Source organism: Seriola lalandi, unplaced genomic scaffold (genome assembly GCF_002814215.2).
Source record: "Seriola lalandi dorsalis isolate HSWRI2012SDOR001 ecotype SW California unplaced genomic scaffold, Sedor1 jcf7180002054483, whole genome shotgun sequence".
Lineage (NCBI taxonomy): Eukaryota > Metazoa > Chordata > Actinopteri > Carangiformes > Carangidae > Seriola > Seriola lalandi.
The window spans coordinates 224,133-240,512 of NW_019525036.1; the positions used below are offsets into that span (position 1 = coordinate 224,133).

General features: G+C 40.6%; 2 protein-coding genes across 5 annotated transcripts in view; one reads left to right on the top strand and one right to left on the bottom strand.

Annotated features, from left to right (window-relative positions):
• slc39a11 (solute carrier family 39, member 11) overlaps positions 1-13,170 on the top strand; it is an 80,380-nt gene extending 67,210 nt beyond the window's left edge. For all 3 annotated transcript variants that reach the window (XM_023412582.2, XM_087175699.1, XM_023412581.2), the window contains exons 6-10: positions 698-865; positions 9,721-9,790; positions 11,292-11,390; positions 11,997-12,155; positions 12,271-13,170. In XM_023412582.2, the coding sequence (XP_023268350.1) occupies positions 698-865; positions 9,721-9,790; positions 11,292-11,390; positions 11,997-12,155; positions 12,271-12,349 (575 nt within the window). In that variant the 3' untranslated portion in view covers positions 12,350-13,170. The remainder of the gene's footprint in view (positions 1-697; positions 866-9,720; positions 9,791-11,291; positions 11,391-11,996; positions 12,156-12,270) is intronic.
• A 588-nt stretch (positions 13,171-13,758) lies between these two features.
• Positions 13,759-16,187, bottom strand: LOC111659590 (ankyrin repeat and SOCS box protein 12-like). 2 transcript variants are annotated; one of them, XM_023412588.2, is made up of 3 exons: positions 16,070-16,187; positions 14,655-15,422; positions 13,759-14,083 (listed from the first exon to the last, which is right to left on the bottom strand). In XM_023412588.2, exons 2-3 carry the CDS (start codon positions 15,415-15,417, stop codon positions 13,932-13,934), a joined length of 915 nt encoding a protein of 304 aa, XP_023268356.1. In that variant the 5' UTR covers positions 15,418-15,422; positions 16,070-16,187; the 3' UTR covers positions 13,759-13,931. The 2 variants fall into 2 exon arrangements, with proteins under 2 accessions (XP_023268356.1, XP_023268357.1); XM_023412589.2 differs by having other exon boundaries at positions 16,074-16,156.
• Positions 16,188-16,380: the final 193 nt, after the last annotated feature.

Genomic DNA, 16,380 nt, shown 5'->3' on the forward strand with positions numbered 1-16,380 from the left:
TTTTTCTGTGTTATTTCACTTTTCTTTTTTTCTTCATGTCAAGCAAATGTAATATTATCTGTGCAAATGAGCTTTTCCTAAGCCATTAACTTTCTTTTCATGGCATTAACAGAGATTGCAATGCTGATAATTGGATTGATAAATGGACAAACTCAAGACATTTTTCATTTTGGATGAGAGCCGTCGCTCCGTGCCCTTCAGCCTGTAAATATAAAGCTGATGACAGATGTGTTTATCAGACGTGAGGCAGCCAGCGCGGACGTCTGATTTAATCTGTAACAAACCTATTTGTCTTTAAAGATCCTGTTTGAGTCAAATCGCTTCACAGGAAGTTTTCAACGTGTAACAGCAGTTTCCAAAAGTCTCCATTTTCTGGTGTTTGAAAAAACTGAAAACGTAGCAAAGGAGATGCGTTTTAAAACGAGGACGTAGCCTGAGTGGAGAGAGCTGTGAACGCTGGCTCTCAGTCTTCCCCTCGAGCTGCAGTCACCATCAAACATTCAGAATTGAACAGAGCAGTTTGTGTATTGTCCAACCACATGTAAAGATAATACCTGTTCTGAATGGCCGCAGTTGGCCATATCCAGATGTTCTGTTGATGGTCTGGTGACAGGTAGTAACACGTGCCGTGTCAATGTTGCAATGTTTGTAATATTATTATTATTATTTTTTAACATTATTTTCCTCTGTGCCGCAGATAAAACAGAAAACGGAGATGTTCACCAGAGGAAGAGAGGACCTCATGCGGGCACCTCAGATGGACAGGAAACAGGAAGTAAACAACAGGAAGCGGTTGGGAAGATGGGAAGCAGCTGGAGACGAATTATTCTCCTCATCCTTGCGATCACCATCCACAACATCCCAGGTGAGAGCGAAGCCACGGGGCGATACCTCTCAGGTATCTCTCAGGTATCTCTCAGGTATCTTTCTTTCTTCGGGGATCTTCCCGTTGCTTCTGGCAGTTATGTTGGAGCTTGTGGCTTCCCTGAAACAGGCGGAAAAGTAGCTTGGAAAAAAGGTTTACTTACAGAGGCAGGAAGAAAAGATCTCCCTTATTGGGGAGGGATAAGTTAGGATGGGGAGGGATGGATGTTCCATCGTAGCTCTTTTAAACTGTCAGAGGCGTATCGTTTTCATGTTGTCCGTCCGTCCGTCCCATTCTTGTGGACACGACGTCCCAGTAACGCTTCGACGGAACTTCTTCAAATTTGGCGCGAACCATTCACCAGGACTCGAGGACGAACTGATTCAATTTTGGGGGTCAAGGGTCAAAGGTAGAAAACACTTTTCAGCCATTACTCAAGACTTCACACAGCAACTATGACAAATTATGTAACCTGAACACCAGGGGGCGGCTGGGGTTTTACCAATAGAAGAAAATATGATGAAGAAGATAAATATAACAAGCTGAACTGACATTACAGATGTGATGTGAGCTGTATTAGTGATAAACATGTAGATAACAAATATAGTATCATTACCAAGGTTCATTTAGAAAAACTCCAACAATGAACATGTGCTGCCACATCTTCAGCAGCTCAGGTTGCTCTGTACGGAGAGTGGCATGGAAAGCTCACTGAATGCAAATACTTTGATTGCATTCAGCGTTCAAGTTGTTTGAAAAAAATTTAGGGCAAACAATCCTGTCAAACAGATTCTGCAAGAATACGCCGCGTATTATTGAACCCTACCCCAATCTGTCAGTTCTAATAAGCCAATTAGACTAATGACCTGTCAGTCACACATCACAGACGACACCCAGCGAAGAGCGGTGAAACGTTTTAATTCAGGAAACAAAGACGACACAATTCATGTAAACATCAACAGAGAAGGAATTAACGGTGATTACTCACATTTAAAGGGGCTGACAGAAGAGACCACCAACACAGAAATTCATAGTTTGATTCACATGTAGCTTAAATGCTTATGGTTTTTTTTTTTTTTTTATCTTATTAGAGAGCTTGGGCTGGGCTGAGAGCGGTATCCGATGTGAGCCTATAAAGCCGACTCGGACAGTGTGTTTGTGTAAAATTGGTGGCAGAAATAATCTTGAGTTCCCTAAACCCCTTTCCCTGTAGTTCTTCTCAATAAAGTCGAGCTTCAGAATCTTTTTTTCGCGTGTTGTGTTTCACCTCAGTGGAGAAATTGGAAGATGTTCTTGAGCCGCTGTAACACCGCACGTCTTACACTGAGCTTTATTTAATCCAAAGACGTGAAGTGACTCGCTTTATTCTTCCCTACAAGTCGTTCGAACGCCTCACAGGGACGGCGGCAGCGGAAAGGAAACACTGAAATGCAGTTTCCTTTTCTTTATTATGAATTGTATAATGTTACAATAATACTGCGTCTTTCTATATTGTTTTGATGTGTTGAAAGAAACGAAATAGGCGACCCATGGCATATCTGCGTCAAGCTAAATTAGCCAAAACAACAAACCAACTTTTCCCACAATTCTTTGCAATATTTTATTGAAATACGAATCTAACGCCACACATATTCAATAAATTAATTAATTCACATTAATTCATTCAGGTTGCTGTGTGAGATTTCGAGGTATTTTGAACTTGTTTCAATCATTTTAATTTTAAGAATATTTTGTCCTATTTCTACATAGTGTTTGTCGATGTGCAATGAGTCACAGTATCTCCTCTGTGGATCTCAGTTTTCATTGCTGCAGTCTCATTTCGTCTTTCTGATTGGAGGGAACGATAAACTATGAGGCTTCACACTTTCAGACTTTCCTGCATTTGTGAGGAAATGATTCAATCTTTTGCTCCTCTACATTCATCTGGTGGTTTGATCAAAGGTGGAAAAACAGAACGCGTCATGAGCAGAGCGTTGAGCTGTGGACAATTAACAATTTGCTCACATCAAAGTGGAGTCCTCATAATTAACGAGAAAATGCAATTTCACTTGTTTTAATGATTTTCTGTCACTCCTGATTTGTTCTATCAGTAACAGCTAAATTATATTCACAGTGTGGAGCTATTGTTTGCTCCAGGAAGTGGGGATGAAAGGCAAATTAAGTGCTGTGTGTAGGAGGAGATTAAATGACGGTGGCTATGTTACCAAACACTCACATTAAATGTGAGATTTGATGTAAAAGGCCGCTTCATTAGTGACTGCAGCCGTTCACCGGTCACTGCATACACCTCAGTTCTCATCATTGTAATGTATTCATCCAAATGTGCTCCTATACAAACACACACACACACACACACACACACACACACATATACACACAGGAACTGCACATGTTATAGGTTGTAGAGATCTCCTCTGAGACTGTTAATGAAACAGACCTCCCACAGCCTCAGCTGCCGACCAGCAAAACAAAACTCACTGAGCACAAATCAAATTAAGATGTGATTCACATCTGCAATTGACTGAGTCTAATAAGTTGAACCCAACCGTGAATTCTGTCTGTGCGTTTCCTGCTCGAAAAGGCGGCAACGAACTCTGGCATTTAGAAAAAATACGTGGCTTCGATCATTGATTCGATTTATTTCTTTCATACGTATCACATCCATCGTGTCGGATCGGTGCTGACGTACTTACCGCTCAGCACGGTGGTCCATCTACTGTAGCTGCTCATGGCTCCTGTCACTGCGGCGACGGGCCCTGCTGACGGCTCTGAGGCGCGTCCCTGATTCAGTGGCACCTCCTGCCACCAAACACTAGACGAGACAGAGGTGTGCACCCTGGTTTACTGAGGAAACACATGTTGCAGGAGATCAGGTGGTGAAGATCTGAGTTTAAACAGTTTCTTTTTGTAAGTTTCAAATCAATATACAACATATACTCCAACCAGCCACAACAGTAAAAACAGTTACAGCTGATTGGTGTATCTCCAAACGTACCGAAGAGCAGCCGTCTGCTCGGCTGTTCGCCATGACGCCTCAGACTTCCTGCAGTAAAGGAGACGAGATTAGATATAAAATTCAAAGTTGAGCAGAATCAGCCGAGCATTGTGTTGAATCCCAGCTTCTGTCTTGACAGATTAATCACAGATTGTGTGACTTTAACCTCCTGCAGACCAACAGCTTTGCCTTCAAGTTACTGAGCAGCTTAACTCACTGATAGGTGAAGAACGCCACACCAGCTGGACAGCGAGGAAGTCTACTTCACGCCGTCTGTTGTGCTCGTTAGACCGTCGGTTTTAATCTCGAGCTCGTTGTTACACGGTGAAAATTTAATTTTTGACAATTTTTTGCCCAGAAAGTTTGAATTTCAAACGACAGCTCGGCGTCATAACTGCTCGTTATCCATTAATGTTCTTCACATGCCCATTTCATTCATAATAAAAGTTTAAAAAAAGTGGAAAAACATTATTAATATCAACACTACTTTCTTCTTCCTGTAAACAGCGGGATGTATCCTGCTGTAATGGGGCGTTATGGGTAATTTTTGCAGACACAAATTGCAGCAAACGGGAATCTTTGAAACACACATTCACCAGGTAATCATGTCATTTTCCTCCAGCCACAAAGCGCTGAGGTCCTTACACACTCTCTCTCTCTCAGCGGCTGAAAAAGCTCTATTTTATACAGAAATCTTGGTTCAACACTAATATTAACCTGTTACATTATTAGCTGCTGAAAGAAAACAGCCATTTAGTGAGTGCTTTTTCTCGGGGTGTGATAAGTGCGCTGCTCTCGACACCTGGCGCTCCCCGCGGGAACAGAAGCTCTCATTCTGGTGCGTCGCTCTTCCGCTCGAACGACGCAAACACCAGCCGCATAATAACACGTGGCGATCTTCAAAGAGGATCTCAGGCAGAGCCGTGACAGGGGTTCGGTGACGGTCCATCAAACTGAGCGGGAAATTGATGGCCGTCCTCCACCGCTGGGTTGATCCTTGTTTGTTTGACGGAGGGAGGGAGGGAGGGAGGGAGGTCACTGACAGCGAACTGCAAGCGGCTGCTCTGAGCAAGAGGCCATGATATCGAAATATTGCTGCACTGATAGTGATATTATAATAGAGTATACGATGTCATAAGCCATTTTTTAATATTGTTGTCGCGGTAACCCAGACTGAGCAGTTTGCTGTTTGTTTGTTTGCAGTGACCTCGGGCTTTTACAAAAGATATTTGGTCACCAACATAATTTTATTAAACTAAACTTGTTGCTGTGAATAATAATCACAAGTGAAGTAGAATCACCGCCTCACCGGTTGTATCCCTCCGCCACTCGGACTAGTTTCAGCTTTCATCCCTGTTTGTCCAGAATCATATAAATCATCAACCGTCTGTGTTTTTTCATAATTGCTGTGTGAAGTCTTGAGTTATGGCTAAAAAGTGTTTTCTGAGGTTCTCCGTGACCTTTGACCTTGGAATACCGAAGTCTAATCAGTTCATCCTTGGGGTCTAAGTGAAGGTTTGTACCAAATTTGTAGAAATTCCCTCGAGGCGTTACTGAGAAACTGTGTTTTGCGAGCGTCACCATGACCTTGACCTTTTGAACTTTGACCTTTAGCCACCAAAATCTAATCATGGTGAATGTTTGTGCCAAATTTAGAAGAAGTTCTTTCGAGGAGTCACTGAGACGTCGTGTCCACGAGAAAAACAGTTTCCCTCCGGCAAATTCATGACATCAATCAGAGCAGTGACATCATACTGATCAATCCGCTGCTCTGTTTCTCTGTTTGTTATTTCTCACTGATCCGATTTTCTATCACACAGGATATTTGCTCCAAAGCAAATCTCTTTTGGAGTCGCTCTGAATATACAGGTATGCGATGAGCTACCGTTAATTCAACATTTCAAGGGAGTAAGTCGTTTTTCATCAAGCAATTTGTATTTTGTGATCCAGTTATGATGCATTTCGAAATGTCACCTCGCTGTCCCTGATGAGGGGAGGAAGAACAGCAACGGCATAAAGAGCGATGAGAGGAGACCTTGATGTGGTTGAAAGAAACATCTGCCCATAAAACAGATGTGAAATATAGTAAAAATTTAAAAAAAAGGAAAAGTTCTGCAGTAGAAAAGAGGAGAGGGAGCTGAGAGAGGGGAGGTGCAGTAATGTGGAGAAGGAGACGGGAGAGGAGATTAAAGGAAAGTGCAGTGGAAATGAGTGGCTGCTGTGACAATGGGCTGTCAGCTGCAGCATCGCCAGACTCGCTTAAAAGAGCATAGAACAATAAACAGGAATTGGGTAGGACCAGCCACACACACACACACACACACACACACACACACACAAAACCAGTCAGAGTTTCCTCTTGGGAGTGAAAAACGGATGAGAAAAAAAAAGGTGAAAACACAGGTGCCAATATAAAACGTTTCTCATTTCCTCCGTGACAGTTAAAGACTCACAATCAGGTCCGATCTCAAGAATCATCTCAACCAGTTTTCCCTCTTTGCCTCTGAAGCTAGTGTGACTCAGTTTATTCAGACTCCTCATGTGATTTTAATTTATTTTATTATTACTATTATTATTATAGTGGCTGCGTCAAGTTTCCTTTGTGATGCAAAAGCAGAGAGTTCTGCACAGACATCCTCCAGCCATCCATCAAGTGATAAAAAATAAATAAATAAGTAAGAAAAGATTCTGGTGTTTTGGACTTTTACAACATTCTTGAGTCACATCAGTGTCAGAGCCGACACCAGTACCTGTTCCTCCGCCGCTGCCCCGTCTCCTCGGCTGTCAGGCCTGTCAGGAGTTCTGCAGCTGAAGCCAGGAAAGTAAAAAGTTTAGTTTTTTATCCAGTTCTGTCCAGTCCATGAGATATTCTCTTCATGGCCGTTCATTTAATGGAGATTCCAGCAGAGACACTGACGCATGAGTCTCGTGAGTAAAAACCTTGACAGGTGTGTGGGCATTTAGTGCTCCCCTGCTGCTGACCCCGAACTCTGTTTTGGAAGAAAGACTCTTAGCTCGGCAGACTTGCAAAACACCCCCCGCCCCCCCGCTCACATTTCCAGCTGTGCAGCAGTACTACAGGTGAACAGCTGTTGTTATTCTTCGGCAGCATAAGTGGCGTTCCTGAATTAGGAGGACAGTTAAGTGATTACGTTGAGCGCGTGATACCGTTTCTTCGGGATGTTTGAAACTTAGAGACACGAAAGAAAACAAAAGGAGGAAAGTCGTCATTGTGAAAACGGCATCTTTAGATCAGTTTAGATTTTAGAAAACGTCTGGCCCGCCCCCAGCCTTGTTCTAGCTGCGCCAAACACCAAACACTGAAACTCTCTAAGCTGATGTTTTATTCAGGCTCTCCAGCGCAGATAGTTTTCTAATGGCTGGTTTCTAACGGCACCGTGGCGTTTCATTTCAGACAGGATTGAGATGGATTGAACCCACAGTGTAACTGAAGGGTGCTTTCTCCCCATAATGCAGCCGCGGTATGTTCACCTGTAATGGGCCGGAGAGAGGTTGATGTGAACCCGTGTGCGTTTGTGGTGAGATGTGATGACAGGCGCTGGGGTTATAATGAAGTGGCCGCTGGGCTCTGGACGTCTGCAGCTGCTGATCTTTTACTCTCTTGCCATTGTGTCGTCTCTCCGCTCTTTCTATCGTCTGTCTTTTGCTTCTTCTTTCTTCTCTTATTCTGTCTGTAGCTTGTTCTTGGTCTGAGGCAGTGTAGCTTGATGCTATAGTCATTTGACAATGGAAGGATATATATAGGAAGGGAGAGAAGTGGTTGAAGGACGGTAAACAACACACTAATTACTAGTATATAATAAGTATTTAAGCCCTTTCCAGTCACTGATGTTATGCCACTCAATTTAAAGAGCTTAAGACTTAAAATAAAGAGCTGGAAATGAACGTACATGTGGAGCCACTGTGCGCTACAGCTTCAGTGCTGCTCAGCATTGATTCGACAGGATGAAATACAAAACGTCCCATCGCTGATCAGCTGTAGTGAGATCTGTTGACATGATTCACACCTTTTTTTTTTAATACACATCAAACCATTCCAGGTGGTTGTACAAAAATATCAACCATACATTTAAAATAAAACCTTCATTTGACACTTATTCTGGCTGCAAGAACAAATGACTAAATATGACTCCAGTTTTCCAGCTGGACAGTAAAACTCGCCGTGTGACATCAGTAACCACGGGAGCGACCAGAGGGAAATGGTATCTGACTATCAGCTGTATCGCTCCGGTGCATAAAGACATTAATGTGTTTGGAACAACATCTGCTTCAAAGATTCATTTATTTATTTATTCATTCATTTATTTATTTATTCATTTATTTATTTATTTATTGTGGTCCAGTGAATGTTTACTGTATCACTGTCTACAAGTGATCATCATAAATATGATGTGATGACAGTAACCGTGGACGGCAGTAAATGTAATGAATGACAAAGTTGCGCTGCTGATGCTCTGAAAGAATCTCCATGTTCATCAAGCACCAAAAACAAAACAAAAGTGCTGAGCAGAAGAAAAGTGGAGAAACAGAAACGTGTGTTTTGCTTTTATTAGGTGGTCACCGCTAGTGTTAAAACCATGTTCTCACACATTCGCTCTACAGTTGTTTTACTGATGTAATTATGTAATAATAATAATAATAATAATAATAATATAGTGTTAACCAATAGGACAGAGCTACAAAACTCTAAATGAGCTCTTAGGCAAGAAAAATGTTTGTTTAATGGAGGAAGTTCTTGGGATTTGATCATGTGATTCCAAAGGCTGGTGACTCTGTGGAGGCTTTCAGTCGTGCGTCATGGTCATCCAAGAGAAGCTGAATCGAGGTTGTAGATACTTGAAGACTTGACTTTACCTCTCTTCCGAGACTTTTACTTCAACTTTTCTTGGATATCTGTGCGCACAGCTCCGTGGGGCTCGCTCTGGTCTTGTTTTGTTTTTTTTAATCTTTGAGGGGAAGGAAAATCAGGGAATTTGCATGTTTTATTATTGTAATAATGTAGCTGCTAATGGCATGACCGGACGTGACTGCTTGTCGGCGTTTGAAGTAGGTGTAATTCCCTTCCTCTGCTGAAATGCAAAGCAGCCGCCTGTAGATCTGACGGCGATGAGCGCACACACACACACACTCACACACACACACACACACGCTTCTCAAACACACAAATACACTCATGGATAGATCACACTCCGTGACCTTTTCACTGTCAGTTTCAATGGTGTGTACTTAAAGTATGCATGACAGGCATAACAGATGAGACGAATGGAACATCAGAGGAGAGGGAAGCTGCTCAGAGTGTGCAGAGCTCACAAAGAGGGGAACAGAGATAGGTCACAACGGTAGTAATCTCCCTTGGTGCAGCAGTCGTAGTACGTCGCAGTTGCAGAAGCAGAAGCTTTCCAAAGTAAATATCAACTGTGCAATTGCTCAGACAGTTTGAAACAAAGCAAGACCCGATTTTTTTATTATGTACTCTCCGTGGTGGATCAGTAGTTTCCTCTGCAGATGCATTTAAGGGGAATGAAACATCAGTGGCAGGTTTCATCAGCAGAAACCTGACTGCACAAGGTAAGACCAAATAAAAGAAATACAGCGTATACCTTGGACTTGAAATCTCCACGGACTGTTGCTGTGAGTAGATCTCAGAAAGAACAGACCGAAGCCTTCATGTGTTATATGAAGCATTGCCCTTTTTGCTCACTTACTTTCCTATTTCTACTCTACTTTTCTGACATTTTTCCTTCCTCTTTCTTGAAGTTTTGTTTTTCCCAAGTTACAGAGGATTCAAAGAGGACAAAGACATGAAAGTCACGAGTCTGCTGTCTGTTTATATCTGCAGAGGGCTTGGCTGTGGGAGTTGGATTTGGAGCCATTGGAAAAACTTCATCTGCTACTTTTGAGAGTGCCAGGTAAGACTGGTGTCGAGGCCCACAAAGATCTATACAGATCACATCTCTGTTTATCCAGAAATGACCCTGTTCTTCTCTCAAGAGAGAAATGAAGTGAGTAATTCATGAAAAGCATCACAGCTGGCCACTAAACTGTGGATCCCGGGAAGCACCGTGAAACGACAGGTAGTCATGAGATTAAAAAATGTCTTTTTTTAGGTATTATTCAATAAGTCTGTGGTGTTAACCCAATGACAAGAAAAACTGTGCTGTGTTGTGCGCTGCTGACATCTAGTGGTCACACTGCGGTATTGCAGTCACACACAGAGAATCTGACTGCACCTTCACTTAAACTTTATTTCTAACACATGGACGATAAATCCTCCTTTTTCCTGACCACAAAAACAAAGTAAACAGAATTGAAACGTTGAAATAAAATATGAAAATAAAACATTTAAAAGGATATACAAGTAGAGAAAGTTGAACCATTAAAATGATCATCAAATAAAAAGAAGAAAATTAGCAAGGGATCAGAATAGTACATATATGTAAAGATTCATCATATATTTTTAATATCTGAACATATACACATTTTATTATTGATATTTCATATATGTTTAAACTTATGTCTTCATATATCAGAGGATGTCTATATGTGATAATAATATATCCCCTTAACAGGTGACATCACTCCTGATATAGGGACATATACTGTATGTCAAATATGACATTTCTGTACAGGACAGGGCGTCAACATGAGCAGGACTTCCTGTAGTTGCATCCATACAAACGCCGGCTGGACAGTCAGGTGCTGCGTGGTTCGCTGCTGACATCTGGTGGTTACATTTTGGTACTGAGGAGGTCAAAACTCCCAGCAACACTTGCAGGGTACAGAAGAATACATTCATCATTCATCAGGGTCATCCAGTTCCTCTGTTTACTGCAAGTGTTGCTGGGAGTTTTGAGTTCTTTAGAATATTTTTCCTTTCTCCGTGCACCTTGGAAGAAGATGGAGTGATGCCAGAAACCTCAGCTTTGTTTCTACAGTCTCTTTTCTCATTCATGTGTCCACGCACATACACACATACACACATACACACATACACACACTCATAAAGAGTCTGACTCTAAAGAAAGTGTACTTGAAGTTAAATATGTATTTGCCTGAAACTGGACGTCATGGTCATGATTTGTTTTCCTCTGATTTTAAACAGATATTTTACATTTCTTTAGTTAATCTCTCTGTCTCGCCTCTGTTTCATTTATTATTTTTATTTATTTACTCTGTGTTCTTACTCTGTAAAGCAGCCTTTATTTATTATCATTATTATTATTATTATTATTATTATTATCAATGGAAATCTTGAGGTGATAGATTTTCAAGAAAATGTCACAAGAAAGTAAATGTATGAAACTCTGTCTCGTTCTTCCCTTCATCAGGTGAGATATCTTCGTGTCTCGTGTTCTGTTCAGTTGCAAATATTTAATGTTCTGACTGTTTATTATTTGTGACTTCCCTCAGAAATCTGGCCATCGGCATTGGCATCCAGAATTTCCCAGAAGGCTTGGCGGTGAGCCTGCCACTCCGCGGCGCGGGGGTCTCGACATGGACGGCCTTCTGGTAAGGGAAGACACGTGTCTGTGTCAGCTGTTTCAGAGTACGATAAACAAACAACAAACAACCATTGTACAGATACAGTACAGATACTTTAAATTCAAATTCAGATACTGTAACCTGATTGTTTCCAGACACCATGGTTAGGCGTCTTTTCATCACTAAAAGTATTATTGCTTTTATCAGACCTGAGGGCAGCAGAAAGTTTTTTTTTAAAAGCAAACTCAAGACCTTCCTTTGTAGTCTTTTTATTGAATTTTATTTATTTTTATTTATTCATATTTCTATTTATTTATATATTTTAAACTGTTTTACTGGTTTTTCCTTTTATTCTATTATTATTTTTATTTTATTTTTATTTTTATTTTTATTTTTATTTTTATTTTTATTTTCATTTTTATTTTATTATTCCTGGTTTTATTCTCTTCCAAACATCTCCTCTCTTTTAGCATTTTATTGTTTTATCTTTATTTTGTCTTAATCTTTATTTGATTTAATAATATTCTAGTTGTTTTCTGTTGCTTCTTTCCTGTAAAGCACCTTTGTGTTATATTGTTTGTATGAAGAGTTCTGTACAAATTGATTGATTGATTGTTGTTGTTTCCCGCTCAGGTACGGCCAGTTAAGTGGGATGGTAGAGCCTGTTGCCGGGTTACTGGGCGCCGTCGCTGTGGTTTTGGCAGAACCTCTGTTGCCGTATGCGTTGGCGTTTGCTGCCGGGGCGATGGTCTACGTGGTGGTAGATGACATCATACCAGAGGCTCAAGTCAGGTAAGAAGGATCATGGGTAAAGGAAGAAGAGCGCTCTTTTTCCAACATCACGCACTTTTCACATTTTGTTTTTGTTTTTTTGTTTTTTTAATTTTCTCTGTCTTGGCGTCACCAGTGGAAACGGGAAGCTGGCATCCTGGACCTCCATCTTGGGCTTCGTAGTGATGATGTCGCTGGACGTGGGCCTAGGCTGAGGTCACCGGGACAAACGGTACCATGTCAACAGAAACCCTCAGAGGCCGTGAAGTCGTGACAGTGGTGCTGACCTCAGTTTTAAAAAGGGGACCAAATGAAGTGTTTTATTCTGAAACACTATTTATGAATTGTTGCTACTTGAAATTGATTCATTCAACAACAGGAAACAGAACTGTTTTGTAAAACACACGAGGATGACTGTACTTGATTAATTATCGTTAATGTGTGGTGGATAACTCATTAGGGAATGAATTTATAAATATTTAATGAATATACTCCTGATTGCAGAGCTGGTGAATGTTTTTTGAGAGGATGCGGCTTTTTGAGTTTTTCTTTTTCAGAAAACATTGTTTTAGAAATTAAAAAAAAAAAACTGTCAGTTATGAACGTTAAATGAATGTAATTTTTTTTTTGTTTTGTTTTTAGTTTAATTCTTCCAGTTTTTGTATTTCCTCATAATGGCAATACTTGAAGTCTGGTGTTTGATCCGTTCATTCATTGGACCGTGCATGAAAAATTAGATTTTGCTAATTTCATTCTGCAAGGCACAGTGTGATTATGGTGTTCTGAGGTATGAAATTCCAAATGTGACTTATTCTCAATCTGCATAATTATGACATTTATGTGGATATTTGACAGTAATTAATTGACTTATTCAGATGTAATACATCACTTTATCTTCTTCTAAACAAATCTCCCTCTCAACAGTCTCCTGTCATCTACAGCTCAGTCTGAAGGATCACATGATGTGATGTCTAAATATTAAAATGCTTAATTATATGTTAAATATTTATATAATTAAACAACCAAGTGATTCTCAGTTTTCTTCAACGTATTGGTTTTCTGGTCGCTCAGTGTGTTTTAATCCATCTGCCTTTCGGACATTTAAGATGAAGAAGATTCACTTCTCTGTCTGTTATCAGACTCTTGGTCAGTCAGTCCTCCACTTTGGTCCAGACTGAAATATCTCAACGTGACGCCCTGACTTTTCCTTTACTTCCCACCATGAGCTTCACATCGATTGTTGTCGACCTTTTATCAACCTATAATACTTTGCCAAACTACTTTCAGTACATACCTGTCGGCCCGGTCACTAACTGACGGAGGAGACGTGTGAAGAGTTTTAAATTATTGTGAGGTTTGGTTCTTATTTTTTAATTCAACAAATAACAAAAGAGAAAAACAGAAATTACAAAATTATTATAATTATTCTTATAATTTTGATTTGAGTGGTTTTACACACACTGACCCTGATCTAGTACAAGTACTAGAGGGAACTTGACTGAGGCAAGCTTGTAGTTTTCATAAAAGAAAAACAGCTCTTCTAAAATACTTAGCTAACTTGTGATGAACATGTGACTGAAGAAGCTGCAGGGTAAATACTAATAATGAAACAGAGGCCACACACTATTTGTCCTCACATTTAATATTTTGACTTATCAGTCTTAACAAAACAACGCATGACAACAACAAGTCATTGAAGAAAGAAAAGACAAAAGGTGGTCCATAAGCTGCAAATAAAACAAAAGCTGTAGCTGAAATAAAAATGAATTGACATAAACACGCCTCCATCTCACGTAGCTACAGAACTGTGGCTGGGACAGGTTTGTATTGCAGGAAGTTAATGAGACTTGTTGGCATCTCCAGCTGGTCGATACAGTGGATCTTGTCGATCTTTTTGAGGTATCTTCTGACAGCGAGTCGGCACTGTGAGGTCAAGGCTTTTGGATTTCCTGGAGACAGAAGAGACATAAAATGTGTAAGTAAAAACAAACACAATATAATACAATTAAAAACTGACTGTTTGTGTGATTTTAGAAAAATTTTATCTAACAAGTTCTGTCTAAAGCTTAAGGGTGTTTTTTGTGGCTGTTTGTGATGTTTACCAGAAATTAACTACTCAATGTAATTTGGGACTAATTTATTGCAAACTTTGTATTCTTGTCTGTAGACAAATTTACGCTGGGTTACACAAGCAATTACCTGGAATTCATTTATTGCAAGTGCAACGAATGAACAACACTTCTACTTCCCTATAATTAGCACCACATTATATCGTCCTTTCCAGGGAACGTCCATGAAAATGATAAAAAAATGATTCAGAAATTACAGACTCATTAAAATAAAGTGGAACCAAAATGCTATTAACCCTTTACAAATTTGAGTCTCAAGATTATATGCAACTGCTCAAGTTTAACAAGAATGCAGTGGCCTTCGGTTTCTTTCTTTGTTATCTTTGGTACCATCCACTGAGAATACAGAACAGAACGGAAACGTGGATGATTAATATTTTTCATTCAACACCTCTTTCCTCGAGAAGCAGCTCCACAGCCTCGTTCTGCTTCGTGGACTTCTCGATGATCAGCGTAGGAAGGTAGACGTTTGCACCGAAGTCGATCAGAAGCTGGATATACTCCACGCCACAGCCATGCCTGAGGCACATCTCCAGCACAGTTTTAGGCTGCTTGATAGAACTCAGCAGCTTTGCATCTGTGCAGTTGTAATCTGGGTCCGCCCCGTAGAGGAGCAGCAGTTTGAAACACTCCATGTGTCCGTAAACAGCAGCCAGGTACAGCGGCCCGCTCGACACCCTGGCACTGGAGGTCCAGAGCAAGACTTTGGAGCGAGAGTTCACCTCTGCACCATGTTTAAGCAGTTGCTTTAATATCTCCACATCACCCTCCCGAGCAGCATTAAGTACAGGGGAGCAGTTGTTGGATGAGTTCCCGTTGGGGTTGGCGCCTGCTCCTAGGAGCGCTAAGACACAGTCCAGGTATTTCCCACGAACAGCTGCAAAGAGAGGCGTCTGAGCCTTGACATCCACGCAGTCTACCAAGGCTCCGTGGGCTAGCAGGACCTGCAGACAGCTGAGATGGCCTTTAGACACTGCAGCGTGCAGAGGCGTGCCTGCAATGCCCCAACCACCTCTGCAGTTGATGACCTTCTTGTAGATTTCTTGGCAGAGCATCTCATCAAGGAGTCTGTCATTGTTTTGTAACACTGTTTGTCTTAGCTGAGAAATTTCACAACTACTCTCTTCTTCTTCAGAGGTCCTTAATCGGAGCATAGAACCTGCTCCGGAAAGACAGAAAACACACATCACATACAAATGATAAACATTAGTACAATACAAATAATAGACGACAAACCCTCTGTGGGCATAAATATATATATATATATATATACGTGCTTTAAGATGTGTGCAGTAACTTATTTGTTATTTGTTAACACCAATATGTTTTTCTGTACTTTTACCTATTTAATGTTTATTAATTTATCTAAGTGTGTCGTAGAAAATTGGGCATTAAAATAATAATATAAAATATGTTACTGTTGAGTAAAATATTTATTTCTAGCAATGACGTCTTCTTCTTCTTGTGTTGTTGTTGTTGTTCTGACAGACGGATGATGGGGAAAGAAGACATATTCAACGACAGCTTGATGCATAAACGCTGGCTAAATGTGAACTATGTTCCGTACTACAGTACAGTCGCTACCTATTGTATCTCCATTCAACACACAGTTTAACGTCACCTATCTGTGCTAATACGTGCTCCCCAACAGGGAGGGTTTTGCTAATATTCAGTTAAAACAACCAACTCGACGTTAACCTGCAAATTTGGCGTCGCAAACTTCGCGTGCCGTTGCTTTTAAATGAGTTCTGGCAACATAAAGTACCGTTTCTAATATGTTTTTTTTGTTGTTTTATATTGGCCTACCTACGATGAGTCTTCACTTGCTGCTGCTGCCTTCATCTTCCTGTTTCATCTTCTTCCTCGTCGTCGTCTTCTTCTTCTTCGTCTTCTTCTTCTTCGTCTTCTTCTTCTTCGTCTTCTTCTTCTTCGAGGTTTAATGGCGGCTGGCGAATATCAGCATTACCGCCGCCAACTGGTGTGGAGGCTGTTTTTGGGCCGGTTAAGCTTTTTCTTAAAGTCTGATTTAAAGTTTCCTTAAAATGTTCACTGATGTATTTAAAGGTTTTCTTCCTATCTTATTTTTATACTTAAGAAATCACTTAACTACGCAATAT

Coding starts and splice junctions, on each gene's coding strand:
- LOC111659590 (XM_023412588.2), bottom strand. CDS start 15,417: ATGCTCCGATTAAGGACCTCTGAAGAAGAAGAGAGTAGTTGTGAAATT. Junction 14,084..14,654: donor GCTGCTTCTCGAGGAAAGAG/GTGTTGAATGAA, acceptor TTCTGTCTCCAG/GAAATCCAAAAGCCTTGACC.